At 32.9% G+C, this 20,050-nt stretch overlaps 1 protein-coding gene across 1 annotated transcript; it reads left to right on the plus strand.

Annotated features, from left to right (window-relative positions):
- Positions 1–6,056: 6,056 nt before the first annotated feature.
- On the plus strand, positions 6,057–19,481 carry LOC132552019 (tubulin polyglutamylase complex subunit 2-like). Its single transcript, XM_060216165.1, has 10 exons — positions 6,057–6,183; positions 6,857–6,942; positions 7,996–8,083; positions 8,433–8,573; positions 8,944–9,045; positions 11,746–11,811; positions 16,619–16,782; positions 17,036–17,175; positions 18,219–18,293; positions 18,908–19,481. Exons 1-10 carry the CDS (start codon positions 6,117–6,119, stop codon positions 18,975–18,977), a joined length of 999 nt encoding a protein of 332 aa, XP_060072148.1. The 5' UTR covers positions 6,057–6,116; the 3' UTR covers positions 18,978–19,481.
- The last annotated feature ends 569 nt before the right edge of the window (positions 19,482–20,050 follow it).

The following is a 20,050-nucleotide window of genomic DNA, read 5'->3' on the forward strand; positions in this document are numbered from 1 at the left end:
ATTCCTCTCAATATTTGTATATAAACGGTTGGTACTATGCCGCCTTATTTCATCAGATTTTTTCTATTTTAGAATTAAGTCTTAAAAGGTGAAATTTACTATTTGTTTAAACTTAATTCTGATCAATATATAACAGAGAAATTGAGGTGAATTATTTGAAAACAAGTACTTTGTGCACGTTCATTGTGTATGAATTCCTCTCAATATTTGTATATAAACGGTTGGTTCTATGTCGCCTTATTTCGTCAGACGCTACCTGATAATTGCCATATCGTAATTTGCTCAAGTCGAGCACAGAAAATGAAATCACCTGATACGTCTTTACATTGACCAATATTTTCAGTTTATGCACCTATCATAGTCAAAATAATGTTCAAACATAGCACAGAATATAATTGAATACATACCAATGTCATAACTACACAATAGAATAGATTACATGTATAAAGTCGTTTCCTTGGCGATTATGATTATCAGAGTTCTGGGATCAATTAACTATAGAGGGGTGGCGAAGTGACACTTGGTGCAGCAGTAGAGAGGTAACGTGTACAGGAAACGACAGTGTCTGGTTGTTACAGTGATATATCACCACATGTCTGGTCGAATTTGACAGGTTGTCGATAAAGTCAGTGGCAGATAAAGTCAGGTTTTTTGTATATCGCCTTTCAACTAGTCCTCGAATTTACGTGAAAATGTGTAGTGTTTGAAAGAAAGTGTGAAAAGAAAGATTAAGCAAATGACGTTTACTCTTTTGGAACACCTAGTCTTATTCTCCCTGTACATTTCAGGAGTCTCCGTGTAATTCCCCCCCCCTCCCCCCCAACATTTTGCCCTAGTTATAAATATCGAATTAAGAGCGACATGTTGTCACCATGGGGATGCAGGTTCACATGAGAGAAACGGAAATAATCACGATTATCATACAGTTGGATAAAAAAATGTCCCTTTTTATTACGTTGTTGTAAAATTTCGGGGTAATCAGCTGATGAAGAGTCGGTCGTGTCCATGATTTCCAGTTTAGGTGGGTATTTCTTGTTATCATTTAACGACAAGACGTCATTGTAATATTTGAAAGTGAAATGGAAGATTTTGTTGTCAGGTTTGATAAGCTTTTCCATACATTCAGCCTCGAAACAAAATAAAGTCAGTCAAACATGGAACAATTTGTTCCCATACGTTATCCAATTTTCTGTTCTAAGATCTCTTCACAAAACCCAGAAACAACATATACTGTTAACCATATTCGTATATTCATTAAATACATATACACATCAGTATAGTTCACATCTATACAGTATATCTGTACTGCCGTTCAACTATCTGAAAATAATGCCTTCATAATAGGAAAATGAAGCGTTCCTTCAGTTTTGAACGGAGTATGGTAGTGTTCAAAGTGAAGAAACTCCAATGTTCTTATTGAAAACAAAAATATATTTAGAAGGAGATATCATAGTAGTATTGATTAAGAGCTAATTGGAGCTCTTTAAAATCCACATATGATTAATCCTACTTCCCATCTAGACAACCTAGTGATAACTGCCACAGCGTGATGAACGACGTCAGCGCCACTGACGGAATAAAGCACCATTAGGTCCAGGAACTGTCTTCTAATACTATTCAACATTCGGACATCCTTACAGACGGCTCTATCCAATAACAGATTGTCCCTTAACTTCTAGTTGTCAGACCACTGGCGTTCGTAGTCGAGACAAAACCCAGTGATAGGAAGAGTTATGGAGACCGAAAACCTGTAATCAACTAATCAAAATATGCTACTTCTTAAGTAATCATCACTTGTTCATAGTGTAGATACATCACCAGGACGCTTGACATACATGCATAAACTTAACAAAGTAATGTAGCAAAAAAATGTTTAGGTTTACTGAGCCTTTTGTCCCATACGCCGTCCGTCATCAAAGAACTTTTCACATTTTTAACTTCTTCACATGAAACACCGATTCAACCTATTGTCACTCCCTTCAAGGTCTGAAGGGCCAAAATTTGTTTTCTCCATCCTCTGGGATTCATGGCGGGGGACAAGAACAGTGTAAAGCATGTTAAATTCCACTCCTTTTTTTCTCGTGGGAGGAAAACATTATAAAGCACTTGATATGATTGTAATGTCAGAGAGTAGCTGGAGGAAAATAGCAGAACGTGTGGTCTCTGGATACACACATGTCATTAAGCCTTCGGGAGCGAAATCAAAATCCCGAAACAGCAACGAAATTCAAAATTGGTTTGGAACCTTCAACTTATTGTAAAGACATATGCATGGTGAAGATTTTGTTCGCCAAACCGCATGATCTTCTGTTCAAAGGTCAAAGTCCATGAACATTTTTCTCTAAAATCTTCAACATTTTTGTAGGGATAACATTAAACAGGTGTTGGGAACAATATGAAGACTAGTTTGATTTAGTTTCAAAGTCACGATGTTAAATGTCACCGATATATAGAAGTAGTAAAGCTGTCAGTTTTCTCCGAAACTGTTACCTTTCTGTATATTTAGGCATTTTGAAACAAAACACCACTTCCTTAATCAACAATAAGTGTCACATACAGGTCCAAATCATTCAAGTTTAAGTCTTTTAAAAAACTTGACTGTCCTGAGAACAAAATCCGTTGAAATTTGAATACCTTTTGTTATTTTGTTATTATCAAGGATCACAGATAGATCTTGATGTTGGCGCTACAAAGTCGTCATTTATGAGTTTTAGTAAATAATCATATTACTGACTCAGTCATTACTTGATTTTGACGAGTAGTGCGATTTTATTGTCAATCAAAATATAAGATTTTCTGCCAGTCAGTACTTTTCTTTGCATTGTGGAATGAGGTGCATTTACATCAACATACTTTTTATGAAAAAATTAAAATGCCTTGGCCAAATGATTTAGTGTCTGCACATTATTTTTGTGACAGCTATAACTCAACTATGTATTACGTTAATGGCATCCAGAGGACAACTGAACTCCGAAAGTCGTGGCAGAATTTCATACAATGCAACACATACAATTGTGGCAGCGTCTTAAGAAATGTTGACTTATATCAAACTGTAAAAAGTTAATGCAAGCGCGTGTACATCTCAATAAAAATAGAACAACAAATACATGAATAACAAATTCTATCTAGAGACATATTTTTGTACAATAAAGGTTCACACATAATTAGGTTTTATGTACATGATGTTTCAGTTTATATGTAAATGTATGTATGGTAATTAAGTCAGGTGATCACTGCTGGGGTCAGTTTGCCCCTGCGGGGATATTAAACACTCCACTTCAGCAGCATTTTTCAGACACCTCGACGACATATTGATTTTTTTATTTTCTTTAGAAGTTTTTTCTTATTTGCAACGTAACTTTATTATTCACCTGCATTGATTTTACAACACGTCCCATCAACCACCCCATACTACCCCCCTTTAATTGGTATGTGTGAGTTTTTATTTCTTGTCTTCTTAGTTAGATACCGACTATGTTAGTAAAGATAGTTCTTATCAAATTTTCTGTATATAACGCACTTTGTTTGTAAAGGTAGTTTTCATCAAGATGTATTTATGTGTATATAATTATGTTTGTAAAATAGTCATTCACAAGAGATATGTATGTATATTAGATAAGCCGAGTCCCGTTGCTTCCCCTTTGGTCATTTTGCCTATCTGCCGGGCGCAGGTTTCCCCTAAGAGGTTTTTCCTGAAGTGCACTCTGATCGCGAAGAAGGGGTTTGAAAGTTTGGTTTTTACTTGAACGTAGGCGTAATTTCGTTCACCTTTGCTCCAAATATGTTATTATGAAATGTTTATATGTACATGTTAATTAAACTAGGTTAAATAGAAACGGTTTCCATATTCTAAAAAAGGGTATGCCAAGATTTTACAGCCAATTCGATTGTTTGGTATTCTTTTCTTGACATTTAGAGCAAACAGAGCTCGAGGTATGGATCATATCTTTTATACTTTAGCAGGACAAAAATAAGTCATACTAAATAAGGTTTAAATGCCCCAAATAGGAAAAACATGTGGTATAAGATAAATATATTTTTCATATTCTTCTTAAAAGCTTTGTTCAAACATAAGATCACAATTCAATTTTTCTTCAGCTATCTCGATGCAGTGTCAATACAAAAATGTCATGTTATCTCCATCATAATTATCCAGTTCTTGTAAGGGATATACATAACGCTGAAAAATATGTTATGTATGTAGAAAGACAGTATGCAGGAAATGTTGAAATTTTAAAAAGAAAAAATAGAGGTTGCATTGAGCTTCTCTTCCATGCATAAGGCGTTTTTGGTGTTCGTTTTTTTTAACTCAACATTCTGATGGGATTATTAGAGGACAGAGATAATTGTCCAAACATCTACTAAATACTGTAGAAGTAAAAATGCTTTAGCCAAATAACGAAACATTCTGATTAAAGTGACAAAATCATGTGTAACAATTGTGATAAATGGTATCATTCATTATGTGTGGTAGAGGCTGTTGGATGTTTGTCTTCTTTCTTTCTTTTTTCGGATAATCAAACACTTCAATTGACCAAGCATATTGTTATTCAGTCATGTAGAAGCCTGAGCTTCCTCTGGCTCCTTCACCGAACACCTGTCTGAAAAAACGTCTCACGTGTAAGATGCAGGGGAAACACAAACTAGTGAAAATGTTTCATCCAAACGTTAGTTTCTTTTGATATTTAATTAAATACAATTTAATTTCTTTCCTGAAACGTGGTAACGTATTAACATGGAATGGAAACTAAAATTACTAGTACATTTTGCATATTAATCCAAAATAAATCTCTGATGAACTATATTCAAAATCAGAAGAATTGTTTGTCGTTGTCTTTTCTATTTTAATTTAATATTTATTATTATTATCATTATTATCAACACTAATACATCATTATATCTATGCGTGTATCACAATTTTTTCAGTCCAATATTCTAGATTTTCACATGTTTAAGTACATCCTATATGAGAAGTGCTCGAATCTCGCCGAAAGCACCGCTTCCAGCGATTTTGTCTCTTAACTCAGGCGTTTCATTCGATCCTATGGAAACAGTAAATATCTCTAGGTATTGAAGAAGACATGGAATATCAGTGTATCATCAATAGTTTGAAAATCGTTTTGATATGATCATGACACTATACACGGTATATGCAGTTGGTAAACTCGTTTTGTTACGCGCAATGTATTGCACTTTGACTTATCACGATAACTGGTCATGACGATGTCCCCAAATTGCAAGAATATCTGTCAACATTTCCTGCATTTTGTGTCAAATGTGTTGTGCATTGTTCATGTCGATAAATTAACGTACTCAGATTTTTAAAGCTCGGAAAAAGAAGTACGAAAAATGGTAAAAAGCAGATGTCGGTTCAAGATCGCGTCGCGACCCAGTACCTGGTAAATATATACATGTACATGTAACCATACGAATGTTTATGACTATCGCCAATATAAACTATTGATTCCAGCTTCGGTCTAGGTCGGTACATGATATCGCGCAATCATTGTTTGTGTCAAAATATAACATCAAAACGGCATTAACGTAACACGTAACTTAATGTGGACGTTTTGATTTATAAGCAAGATTCTTTCTTTTTAATCTACCGACTTATATATCCGAACAGATTTATTAAAAATTACTTCATAGGATACATCGCAGGTTACGCCGTGATGAAATCACAGCTCTCCGATTTGTCAAAGTAGCGATATTTTTATGAGTCAACTTTTATGAATGAAAGTAGTAGTTCCAAAAGATGTTACTATATGCCGTCATGGCTGCGTTTGTGTCAAAAAACCCCAAGAAAACAAAGACAAGTCAAGAACTGTTTTTAAAATCGGCGCTCAGGCACCTGATTTTTATTATCGCCCTTGTTGCCAAGCTCTTTAGTGTTCGCTGTTGGCAGTCATTGAAACGTTTTACTTACACCCTAGAGTGTGGAAGATTCAAAGCGTCTAACCGAGTGCGAAATGCGTAAACAATGGAGGCTAACGGAAGCGAAATTCTTCACCGATAATCAAATGACTCGTAAAAAATGATGGATTAGAATCATAACCATGACAAAACAGCTTTGGAAGCATACTTAAGATAGCTACAAATTACACACATTCATTAAAATGGATGATTTCGCTCGAACACGACAACTTTTGGAGTTACTGAACATAGGTGTGGTAAAATGTTTGGGTAAGTTACTAAAAAAGGTAACAGAAAAAATAACGACATCTTATAGTTTTGAAATTGTTAAAGAAACTGGTTAAATCTAAAATTTTAGAAATAAAAGGAGATTAGGAAAATCAAAAGATTCAATCGTATTTGGAAAAAATGGAAACCAAAATTATAGTGAAAATAATATCAATATTGGAATAGATTTTAATGCAATATGTACACTGATGTCTGAAACAGACTTTTATAATGATGTGTTCGATTTGAATAAACTCACCATCAATAATTCCAGGTGTACTTAAAGTTCTATTGAAAAAATAATACAGGTATCAGTAAATATGACATCTAAAAATGAAACTTGTTCCTTTGTTTTTTATATATATGCGCTGCAAAAAAATATATAGCTAGGTGTAATAGATTTTATCAAGGGCCATGGATTATAGTTTATACCCGTTTCAGTGTTACTAAATGATATTACATTTACCGCCCAGTACCAATTTCAGGGATAATTTTTTTTTTTATTTTAATAGCAACAAAATATATATTTTATATAAGAATTCAAATAACTTTGTAAAAGTAAAATTTGTCAATTAAAATTATTTGTCGAAGAAATGCTTTGTAAAGTGTAAACAAGTTAAACATTGAGAGACATATCTAGGAAAAGTGATCATAATGGATTATCTTTTTTTTTCAGAAAAAAAATCTCACCTTGGTGTTTGCAAAGTTGAGTTAGAGCAGAGAGCACCATCTGACAGACATAATGTGTTGATGTGGGAACAGGTGAGTTCAGCACATTTTTTTTCTTTCTCATATATTAGAGTCATGCATTCCAATTCAATTCATAAGATCTTGATTACAGTGATCTGGTAAATTATATACATATTTCTAATGTGTGTAATTGATCATATAGATACAAGTTGGCAGTAAACAAGCTTATTTTCTAATATTTTTCAATATGTACTACACTGGTTCACAGAATTTAGATGTTGGATTTTGATATTCAGTATAAAACGTCTTTAAATAAAACTTCCCATTCATTTCCTTGTGAAATTTGTAATTCTTGGAAAGGAAACAATACTGATTTTAGTTTCAATATAAATGTATTTAGTTGTGTGATTTCATAGTTTTGTGGGAAAATTTCTATGTTAGATGTATATTAGCGAGGATCAAACAAAATGTACAACATGTTGCTTAGTTGACTAAAGCAAGAGGCGTAAGTGAAAATGCCTTTACACCTTTACAGTATTGTAGGCAATTTTTAACATATTACATGTTGTCAGCTAGTTATTCTCTTTATATTGCATCCAAACATTAGAGTTGACAATTAAAAAGCATAGGGGGCATGGTGGTTGAGTGGTTAAGGGATCTGACCATCATTATCACTAGCCCTCTACCTCTGGGTTACCGGTTTGAGACCCACATGGGGCAGTTGCCAGGTACTGGCCGCAGGTCAGTGGTTTTTCTGTGTGAACTCTGGCTTTCCTCTACTATCCAAACCTGACACAGTCTTATAAGCCCCTGGCTATTAATAGGTTATAAAGCAACAATAAACCAAACTAAAATGCAATTAAAATCTTGGGTCTTTTGAAAAAAAATCAAAAACAGAACTTAGGAAGTATATTTATCAGAAATCCGTAAATAAAACCCAGCAATTTTCTTGAACTTCATCTGATTATTATACCAACAGCATACAAGAGTATTAGAGGAACAAAATGAGATGCCACTTGCAAAGAAGAGTTATCTTTCTTCGTTCATAACAGAAATTGTAAGCTACTTCAGATTTAATCATTTACCAGATATGTCACTACAATTAAACTACATATCTCATTACAGAGAAATACATGTTTTTTGCCGGAAGATTTAAAAAGCTTTTACCTCACATCTGATGGATTTCAACTTACATGGAGTATAAAGATGGACAGTAAGTAGTCAGTGTAAATTGATTTCTTTTATCAGTTAAAATTTTGAGAATTTTTACTGAATTAGTTTATTCTCACCTTGTTATGAATTCATTTTGCAATATATAATTATTACAATTTGTATGTGCCCGGTCTTGTTTAAACTGAATAATTATACAAATATTAGTATCTGTAGCTCATGGCCAGATATTTTGATGTTGTCAAATTTTGAAAATAAACATTTTCATTCAATAGTTTAAAATTTCTTTTGAATTTTTACACACTGTATGCTAATTCAGTTGGGTCTTTATGTCATTGTTCCACTGTTATATAAGGATTTATAATTTGTTTTTCTCAATTTTATTTCTATAGATGGTCCTCAACCATTGGGTAAGATGAGGATAAACCGGGTGAGTCAGCTGGTGCGAATTGGTGGTACAGCACCCACTAGTCATGTTAACCCTTCATTGGCAGACTTGGAAGGTGACTCGGACCAAGAGGATGAAGTTTCTGGTATGTATAATTGTAAATGCTTAATGCTACTAGAAACAGCGGCTTTTTTTATGAGCAAATTAGGAAATCTGGAAAGTCATACAATGTTTTCAACATTTTAATCTTGTTAAGAGATTTCTTCTCTAAATCTTAAACAGATCTCTTTAAAATTTCTTATGTTTTATTATCAAACCATATAGCACCATTTTTCCTAAAAGGGCACTTTGACTTCTGAAGGTTAAGAAGAGTTATTGGCCTTTGATCTCTCCCTCTTATTTTGACTGTTTGTCTTGTAAACCTTATTCTATAAATGTTTGATTTCTTTACAAGCCGTTTGTTTTTGCTGAAGCCAATGTTGTAATTTTCCTATATATTGTCTCCTTCTAAATAGGTCTTGAAAAACCAACATTTGACAATAGATGTAAAATCTATGAGTTGGACCCTTGTGATGGATATGGCAAAGTTTGTTTGGTGTATCGGGAAACCAAAGCAGGTATGTATGGTTGTTTTTCTTTTCCTTAACTAGACATGACTATGTTATAACAATACTTAGTATTTACAACACCAGTTCATGGTTATCAGTACATCTCACAGTTCTAATACAATAATCTTTATATAACAATATTAAACTTGTCACAGACACATTGTACCTGTTGTCATGTTGATACTAATTAACAGATTCAATTGTTTGCATTGATGCAGCATTTGTTTCAATTAATTATCTGAAACATACCAAGTTTGTAAATGTGTATTTTATCAATACAATTATCAGCATGTCTTCATCTTTCTTCATTGTATTTTTTCAGTACCACTATTCTAATATTTCAAAATATAAATCAGAACCTGTACCAGACAATTTTGTTTATAAAGGTTTATATTAACATGGAATACATCAAGGAGGTACTACAGGAGGGAGGGGGAAAGATCTAAAGTTTTCTGTCTGTCAGCAGTCATAACAGAGGTTCTTCTGTTTTTCTTTTCTTCAGCAGAAAGTCAGTGCATCAAAAATGTACATAGTGTGATCAAACAAGTTACAGACATTAATAAGTATCCGTCTTTATTCTCTGATTTAGAAAATTATGTCCCTTAGAAATTACTTAGAAATTTTGTAAAATCTGTGAAGGGATTTACTTCCATCATGTCTACAGATAATGAGCTGAGACTGGGTATGTGGATTCATAAGAACTAATTGCAAATTAAGTTCATGTTTCAGTTCTATGTACTATTTTTGAAAGAGTTATTTCTTTTTTCATTACTTTTGTTTGGTTTTTGCCTTCACATTTAAATACATGTTAAAAGTTAAACATATTCTGAATTGATGACCTACAGTTTATACGTATCAATAATTTTCTGGATTTCTCAGGCATATAGTTTGAATTCTGTCCTCTTGATTTGATAACAAACTGTTTTAGAAGAACTATGATTTTAGTTGCACACAGACTTGAGATGTTTGTCTGTGATGATTTTGATATTAAGTAAATGTGCCTATAACATGTTTACAAGTTAAGTGGGATTTCTGTAACTATTTTATAAATATTTGAGTATTTGAGAGCAGCCCATATTTGAAAGAGTTTCTTTAGCAAATATATTGTCAAAGTGCATATTGTATTTTTCATTGTTACCAAAAATCAATTTAACTTGTATGGATAACAGAGATTTTTGTACAAGTGTGTTCTACTCATACCTGAAGGAATTGGGTAGTAACAGTGCTACACCAGAGAGCAGAATTTCTGTTGGTACCTTATAATACACACATGTAACTATTCAAATTATTTTCTTTCACATGTTTTCCAAAGCATTATGATGTGATATTGCAACAGTTATAACTAAGTAGATTTCCTTGGTAATATGCTGTTTAACCACAACCGTTTTGAAAATGGTGAACAAAAGCATTGTCCACCGAAGACAAAACAAAAAAACAAAAGCAAAAAAATAGTAAACAGGTGTTTGATTTGTTTCTACCTGTGAAAGCTCATGTTCATTTATCTTCTATACATGGAGGTTGGAAAAAAGTTTTATAATACTCTAAAGGTTTTGAGAGTATAATGCCGAAAGAAAAACTTTAGTCTTGTGCAGTCAGCTTTAAAACATCTGCTTAAATTTTTTTATATCGTGTGACCTGACTTTTTGATTTCAGAAGAAGGAGATGTAGAAACTTATTTTGGTAACTACAGCCATTTTGTTGTTCAGTTTTAGTTTTTTTAGATGAAATATCTAAAACAGTTTAACTTTTTTTTACTGAATTCTTTTCTTCTTCTTGTGACAATTTACTTAATTTTATTTCATTGGTTTTCTCTGTTTCACCCATTCTAGTCTAATTCATTCAAGGCTTTTAAGACCAAATGTACATATATTTCGCATTCAATTTATTGTAGAAAATATTAAACCGATGGTGTTTAAATGGACATTTAAACTGATGGTGTTCAAATGGATAATTAAACCAATGGTGTTCAAATGGATAAATGTAAGATTTAAAAAGTAATTACTGACAAAAAAATATCAACATTTATATGTATTGTCTAACCATGTATATTTTCAATATCTATTTACATAGATACAAGAAGGATATTGTTCATATGTTACTTTATAGATCATTAGACTAGTGTTTGTGGGAAAATTTGAAATAAATCTCCATATTAATGTAAGGGCTTGACAATTACAGCTGAATATAGATACAACATGCAACAAAGTGTTTGAGAAAAAATTATCAGATCGTTTAGAGACTTCACTGGAGTAAATAAACATATTAAATACATGTAGGTTTCCATAAATTGTAAGTAAATCAGTAATGAGATTTGAGATGAAGATGTGATAGCTATGTGTGGCAATATCCCACCTTGTTCATCCTCTTTCTGGAAATATGGCAAATAGGCAATTTCCATCACATGATAAGTATAATTTGTTTCCAGAATTAGACTAAAAATATACACACATTACGAATAAGAATTTATGTTAAATTCTCAAATGGTTATTTTGCCTAACATCTTCTTAAAGTCTTACTATCAATGTGTTCTAGATAAATAGTTAATTGGAATACAAATAGGTATATTGTAGAATGTAAAAAGAGTTGTCTCCCTCTTTAACTATATTCATGTTCCCACCCCTCCACATCATGTTATTTTCTATTAACTGCATGCAGTCTGAGTAAGCACGTCCCCCTAATGTCATACTAATGTTGATATCTTATTACCAGGTTTGACTTATTTTGACCCTGTGGATATATTTGATGGAAAGCACACATCTGATTTGCTCAGATTTGGTATGATGCTAACGTTTTAACCTGTAAGACACCTGTAGTATTGGGCAAGCTACTAACATGTAGATATATATCTCCCTACCAACCATTTGTATCCCACCTATCATACCTTGCTGGTTGTTATTCAGGGACTCTCTTTTTTATTACTTACACCTCATATATATTTTGTAAAATATTATTTCTACAGAATTCTTGTTCATTAATAAATCCAAATATGTGCAAAATAAAAAGGAAAAACTAATTGATTCTATTTGTGAAGTCTTTTTCTATGTATCAGTTAATAAAAATCTTAGATGATTATATGTAGAATGAAGAATGTCGTGATTATTATATATCAGTATTCCTGACAAAAAATTACCACAGATTTACCAAAATGTTTAGTTGGCTGTTAATGGATGACTTTATTGGGTGACTTTAATGGGTTACTTTCAATTTTCAGAATTATATAGACATATGTATTAAAAGAGTATATAACTCATTAATTTTCCAGAAAACAATAAAGTTTTAAATTTCTAACTGTGAAGCATCAAAACTAATCTATTGGGGCACTTGGCATGGATTGAAAGAAAACTGATAAAAATAGTTATTGCCCTCATCTGTGTTTCAATAAGGAATTTAACTACTGGTTAGGTACTCGAACCATGCTCATCTTTCTTGTTGACACACACACACACACACACACACACACACACACACACACACACACACACACACACACACACACACACACACACACACACACACACACACACACACACACACACACACACACACACACACACACACACACACACACACACACACACACACACACACACACACACACACACACACACACACACACACACACACACAATGTCCTGCAAGCAATTAACAGTTTATACTAGTGTGTAAATTTCAAAGTATATGTAGATTTCAACTGATGGACAACCTCCCCTAACAAATAATTTGAATGCTAGCAATTCAATTACAATTTCAATCTCCAATTTCAATAATATTCATAGTGGAAATCTATTTTTTAATAGATTCTCATTGCAAGAAAATACAGTTATCAATAACATAACACCCTAGCAGAATGAAAACGGATTTAGAAGAATGGTAGTACTGTTCTTATATAATTCTGAATACTGGTCTTAATATCACTGTGTGCTGGTTTCTCAGGTTGATCTCTCTTCAATATTCTCTTATGGTCTAAGTTTATTTACACTTTCTGTGATTTTTGGTGTTCTTTTTAGGTGAATGAGTTATGTAGAGATAGATTCATGCATGGATGAAGGTTCTTGAATTGGGAGATGTTTTCGAATGCATGTCCATTTTTTTTCTTGCAACTACACCCAAACGCCTCCTAGTGGTCACTTTAACCAGTTTTTCAAGTGACTCCCACACACATGCCATACTAAATAGCATCACATGATGTTGTCAACAAAGATTAGATAGTTTGAATTAGCTAAGCACAAAATAGCTGAATGTTGAAGTGCATGTACAACTGCAGACGGAAATGGTAATGTAATGTTTCAGTTATATCAGAGGAAAATTATAAAGGAGACAATGCCATTATCAAACAGGATTTAAATAAAAACAAAAATATATGATGTGAAAAAACCAAAACAATGTGATATTAAAAAACAAAACTATGTGATATTAAAAAAAACTTAACTACGGAATATTGATAAACAAATATACATGATATCAAAAAGCAAAAATATGCAATATTATAGAAAAAGAAATACGCGATATAAATAAACAAAAAAAACACATAACATTAAAAAACAAAAGTATGAGATATTTAATCCAAAAATATGCTTATTAATGATTTATGATACAATTTCATTTCTAGATACTTTTCATTCTTTTGGTTATTTGTACACATTATCCAAATATAGTTGTATCCTTGCATGGTCGTTTGTTCACGTGACCTTACTGTGTAATGAATATGCTTTCGCTATATATGGCTACCAATATATGACGCTTAAGTGTATTACATGATTTTGATAATCTGTACCACATTGTGTATATATATAGATATGTTACAATTGACAGCTTCAATGTATACATCTGTTCCAGTGAAGTTTTTTTTTGTTCACGTTTTCCCTAGCAACAATATAAATATATGTACACTCTGTTATACTAATCGGGTTTAACGTTTCTTGTATAAATGGGAAAGTTTTGAGTGTCGGTAGACCATGGGTATCACCTACCTGAATACCAGAAGGGGGGGGGGACGAGAAAAAAAATCCTTGTAATATTTCTACTAGAGAATTTTCATTATAATTTATAATGAATGTATTTCGCGGTAATCACTATGACAGCTTTAATCCCTGGTGACCGAAATTTCACTTGGGATGGTTTCCACTCAAACAAATGGCGATTGGCTGTTAGGGAACATGATTTCTTTACTGTTGTGTTGATGTCTGTTAGTGTTGTTTTCTTTTCTTCGAATCAATCGTCTTCTTGTGTAATTCTTATCTGAAATTCAATACAGGGACATACAATGTAACATATGACCATTGTACTACCTTGATATATATTGACATTTTAAATCTTCAGTTTTAGTGTGTGTATATAAAATATGTAAAGCAAATGGTTAGTGTGAGTTAATAAACCAATTACAATTTTATACTATATACACACTGTTACGAGACGGTACTAGTCCCGTGAGAATGATAACACAACATTAAGATGACATTGGTGAAAGTGACAGACATGTGTGTCTTTATACTCCATGTCACGTATATTGTTTCAGTCTTACCGTGTGATCGAATAATTGGTTTTTTTTTTTATAAACTGCTTTACATTAAAAAGACTTGGACCACAGTTTGAAAGTTACTTGAGATAATGAATTTGGTGATTTCACCTAACGTATACCGAGATGTTGGTTCCAACTGAGGTTTTAATAGTGTGGTTCTGAAAAGTCCAAATTGTCAAAACTAACGAGACCTGTATTAAAAGTAGCTCGATTCGAAATACAAGAAATATGCACACCTACATTGTATCTGTTCTTGGCGTTATTTGGCGTTTTGATTTAACGTTATTATCAATGAAGCGCACGTGTCAACCAATGGTTTAACATTTCCCGCCATTGCTTTTGATACGTTGCCTTCTGGAGGTTCACACATTAGGCCCCGGAGATCACTGATGGATCCCACAAAGACTAAATAGCAGTGTACTCCAGTTCTATAAATACTGCATCTGTTACTGTTATGGAAAGGAGCTTGTCATTTTTGTACAATCTTTTGTAACGTCCAAGACATTGACACGGGTATTTAGGGTTTTCCTGTACGACTAGTGTTACTTGTACACTGTAGTAATTATGTACATTCGGAAATAAAAAATATTGTAAAACTTAATGTAATGATACACTTTTCAGACCTATCAAGACATACCAGAAGAGTTCCACGATTTTCTTATGCAAGGCATCGGCGTTAGTTTACAGTTATGGTCAATGGATCACAATGCAATGCTGTGTTCCCCGTATTAGTATTACCACCGGAAGTTCGTGATTTAGAGAGCACAAAATCACAACAGCATGGTTAGAGAACCCCAACCCCCAACTCCGACCCCGCCACATTATAAAGGAAAGGCATAGATAAGAGAGTTACACGAGTTTCCTTTTCATACGAGAATTTACTGAGCTACCCAAAGGCTTGAAAGGTTAATTCTAAAATACTCGGTTCACTACTGTCAGGAGATGGAAACGAATGAAAGATTCTATTCATAGTGTAACTGATTTACATAGAAAAATATCAGAAAAAAAAAAAAAAAAAAATTAAATATTAGATCTAAATTGGCGAAATTCTCACTGTATATATATTTCTTTGGTGGTTTCTTCAGACACAATGAAATTATGACGCACAACTGAATCAAATGGAACATTTAACCAATCACAGATTCGCTAGATGTTCTGACACGTGTTGTCATACATGTTGTTATACCGCATTTTATGAAATAGATGTTACAAGGATATGTAACAGGGCAGTAACACATGTATATCTATTGTATACGATGCTACAATTCTCTGATTGTACATTTCCCTGATAAAATTATCGTGTGTAGAGCATTCCTCGTAGAACATTCAGCGTTTACGTCAGCAATTTCCGCATGTGAGTGGTGTTGTATGTGTATGTACTTTCAAGGCATGGTAACTTATCATAACCACTGACCAAATATTCAATCATTTTGGACTTATATTGGTGATGAAATCAATATTTAAACACGTACGACAATCATCTGATGGACAACTAGTCATCAGAACACCTTTGCATGTATATCTCTGGGTACTGTAACGATTGCTGACGTTTGGATCATCTTACGAGATAAAATCTCATTCATTTCTGCTAATTGTGTGTTTGCCTATCAAATAATTTACAGAGATAACTAATTTAAAAAGAAATTGTTTTATATACACAAGTCTCAGCACTATCTAGCAAGTGTTAGAATAAAAACAAGTGTGTTCTTATTTACTGCACTGTGTGTTTTATAGAGAATACTAATTATCTGTGTTGCACTGTGAGCACAAAGCTAGGATGGTTTTGACGACGCTAGATAGTGATGTTTTTGTTTCACCAAATATAATGTCCTCACTTCTTAATGATTTTTTATTAATTGATACAATCATTTTAGAGTTAATTTTTCGCTTTTGTCATGAAATATATAACACTGTATATATTTTGTTTTGCATAGAACATAAATATTCTATTTTTATTTCTTAGTATTTTTTCAGTTTATCAATTGACGTTATAAAATTTTTAATGTTTAACTACTAAATACGTAATTACATGACTGTACTAATTATATGACATGTTCACTGTAGGCGGTAATGAACCAAAGATAGAGATTTGGTTCCTGGATAGAGCTCTGAGGTGGCATTATCTTACAGACTCCTTTATCGCCTATTACCGGTTGATGTTGATGCATTTAGGACTACCCCAGTGGCAGTACGCCCTCACAGATATCGGCCTGAGCCAACAGACACAGGTAGACTATACCATAACTATTAATTGGATTTTACTTCCACATTGATGAAACGACAAAGTAGTCACATTTCTTTACATGAACAATATTTTTTTAATATCTATCGAATTTATTGTCTCTAAATACGGCTATTGGTATTGGAACGATGTCACTGTCCGATAGGCATCAAGTCTCATTTTCTATTTTTGATATGATATGTTAAATTCATGACAAGCTGACCTGTTCTAAAAAGGTATATCTTTTTTGTCTATTTTAGCAATGGTTTAATGTTTTCGCCCAAGTACGTCTGGAACTGGACAGAGAGACTTTATGTGAGGCCTCAGAGCTGACTAAAAGTCGTCCACAGTCAAGTCAACTAGACGTTAACAAAGTGTTCAAAGGCAAGACAGATAAAAGGTAAACTACACCTACATGGACATCGTTATCTTGTTTAATCTTATATATTTATCAGTAACATAATTATTACTGTTTCTTTTATTGACGTTGATTTTCGCACAATCAACATTTTTGCTTTTGGGTAATGCTTACTTGAAAAACAAAACTTGTGTCTACTAAAGAGTTCGTCACCATTTGTTAGACTATATATAGCTAATCATATAGCTGAAAACGATATACATCACGATCTTTTGCAATGACATCAAGACTGTGTAGGAGTTCCATATATTTAATCATTGCTAATGACGAACGTGATTATTTTATATGCCCTAATGACCAGCTATTGATCTTGTTGACAACGATATGTACTTCAATGTTTTTCAAAAGATTAGGTTATTGACACCGTGCGTTCGGAAGGCATTGTCAGAGTGATTAAGCATGCTTGTTATGGACGCTCTTTATATAGGCATTATTGTTTTGATACTTCTTTAACGGTAACCATAGAAACACGATATTTTAAGAATTGTGTATAATAAAGTACAAATGATAATGATTCTCATTATCGTAACGATCAGATGAAGTTGTCACATCGGATATTAAAACGAGCTTGTTAGATTTAGTTGATTATTTGAAAAAGGAGTAAATATCGGAACTGTTGTTAAAGATCTTCTCTGGGTATCTCTTTATGGCCACTTTTCTTGCTGAAACCAAATTCCTATTATTTCATTACGGTTTGATCTGCATGAGTATTAATAAGAAAACCTGTGGATTATTTTAGCTTTTAACATTTCCTTAACAATATTCTATTTCACTATGTCATTGATCAAAGTCAAGATTGAATTTAAGTAGTTTTTATTTATTTTTTGTGCAATGAATTTCTTAATATCTCAGACATTTTCGGATAATACTTTGATTTCCTTTTAAAGATTAAAATATTTAAATATGAATTTCACCCAATTTCCATTTTAAAACAGTATCATACTCAGCTGGACAAATTTTAGTTATGACGAGCGTACAACTGAGACGTATTGTTCAAACGAAACCGGTATTATTTCCTTTTGCAGGAAAACATTGACATCGCAAGCACAACAGCAGAATGCTGGAAATATGAAAAAGAAGCCTCTTGTACCATCAGCTAAGTATGTCACGTCGTTGTGCCGGTTTCGTTATGCTACAAATAAAACAAAATGGCTGTCACTTAGTTGTATTTGATTTTGAATATGAAAGTTTGTTATCGGAATTTCTTTAAAAGAACGGGATGAATTTTTCTTGAATTGCGTAAGAGGGTTCCACTTGGTACCTCGTTGTGCCCGTTTCATTTTGGCACTGATCAGAAAAACAAACATCACTATAAGGCGATCATCTTGGATTTTGCCGTTGTTTCGAATTTTTAAAAAAAAATCATATTTCAAAGTCAAATAAAATTTGAAAAATACTGATATAAAATGTAGGAAATAATTTAGAAAAATGAACCAATATGCGTGAAATATAAGTTGGTTATATATTGCCAATTTATTCATTTTCATTCGTCACCTTTATCTTCGTTATTAAAACAGCCAAAATGAATTTCAGAACTTTCTAATATTGTTGTTTACTGATAGAAATATTTTTCATCCGCTTTTCTTATTTTGTTGGGAGAGTACTTGGTATTCTGGTAGAGAAATGAAGAAGGTCTTTGCAGCAACAGAAGGAATCTTATTATGAACACCATTCAAGTACAGGTTATAAAATTGTAGTCATGTTTTGTTTACAGAACTCAGTCAGTACCAGGGACCCGTGTTACCGCATCTTCATCACAAATCTCAAACAAGGGAGGTAAATAGTTCATCGACTCTCCCAGGCATCTCATGTTTTACATCACGCTCTGGCTATAGAATGGACGCTGCCAGGAACCTAAGCATTGATAGTCATAATTCTCTGGATTAATGTCAATGTCGAGAATCATTGGTTAATTACAATGGTTGTAAATGATTATATCAAGTTCAACAATGTTCCTTGAAAGATTTGAATAAACCTGTGATAATTGTACATGTATAAATGTCCGGAACAATTACTGGTTAACAGAATACCTAGTTATGTATTGTGAATGTGTACGATTTTAGGTTGGATTTTAGCGAGTGTGGTTTGACTGTGTGTTTGTAATGGTATGGGAAAATGGTAAACTTGATATGTCTGTAATAAAGGTAATAGTTTACAAAGACTATGTGTGTGTGAAAGATTTAGACATGTCGCTATAGTACTGTGCTTTATGTTTTTGTAATATAACATTACTGGCATGCTTTGATATATTACATAAAATGTATTGAAATAAATAATCTCGTAACATTTATACTTTCTTCTCATTTTAATTTGGGTGAAGATCATGAAGTGTGCTTTGGTCGTCATATCTAATGGGACAAGGACGACTTGATAATCAAAATTTATATTACTAAAAATCTTAGTTCAGATTTCTCGATCTAGCCATTTCTGTTCAGAATTTCGGCCGTCAACATCAACAATTTGAAAACATGTAGAGGTACAATTTTTGCCTGTTGTAAATGAAAAATGATGATTTAATAAAAAAGGTCTTCTTGAAAAATAATGCAAGGAAAGAGTGACCATTGTTTCCTGATGTTTGCTCTCAAATGCTTTGCAACAACACCACATATTTCGCGACCAACTAAATTGTACGATAAAGCGGATTTCATTGCAATTAATTAATTAAGAACTTGAACAGGATGATTGGGAAGAAAACTTACGGTGTAATGATGTAAACTACTGTTGGAATGTATTATACCGGAAGATATTGGAAGTAGAGAGCAAATATGTACCAGTAATAACACCAAACGTATAGGATAAAAAACATATACGGATATCCTATTGATAAAGGAATCCGAGATGTTATCTAATTGAAGCG

The sequence above is a fragment of the Ylistrum balloti genome, unplaced genomic scaffold, assembly GCF_031769215.1.
Source record: "Ylistrum balloti isolate Yb309-2 unplaced genomic scaffold, AGI_CSIRO_Ybal_v1 Utg370230, whole genome shotgun sequence".
Lineage (NCBI taxonomy): Eukaryota > Metazoa > Mollusca > Bivalvia > Pectinida > Pectinidae > Ylistrum > Ylistrum balloti.

Excerpts from the sequence above, each read along its gene's own strand:
- LOC132552019 (XM_060216165.1), top strand. The coding sequence starts at position 6,117 with ATGGATGATTTCGCTCGAACACGACAACTTTTGGAGTTACTGAACATA. Across the intron at positions 6,184-6,856 it reads AGGTGTGGTAAAATGTTTGG|AAAAAAAATCTCACCTTGGT; the intron begins GTAAGTTACTAA and ends TTTTTTTTTCAG. Across the intron at positions 8,084-8,432 it reads ATGGAGTATAAAGATGGACA|ATGGTCCTCAACCATTGGGT; the intron begins GTAAGTAGTCAG and ends TTATTTCTATAG.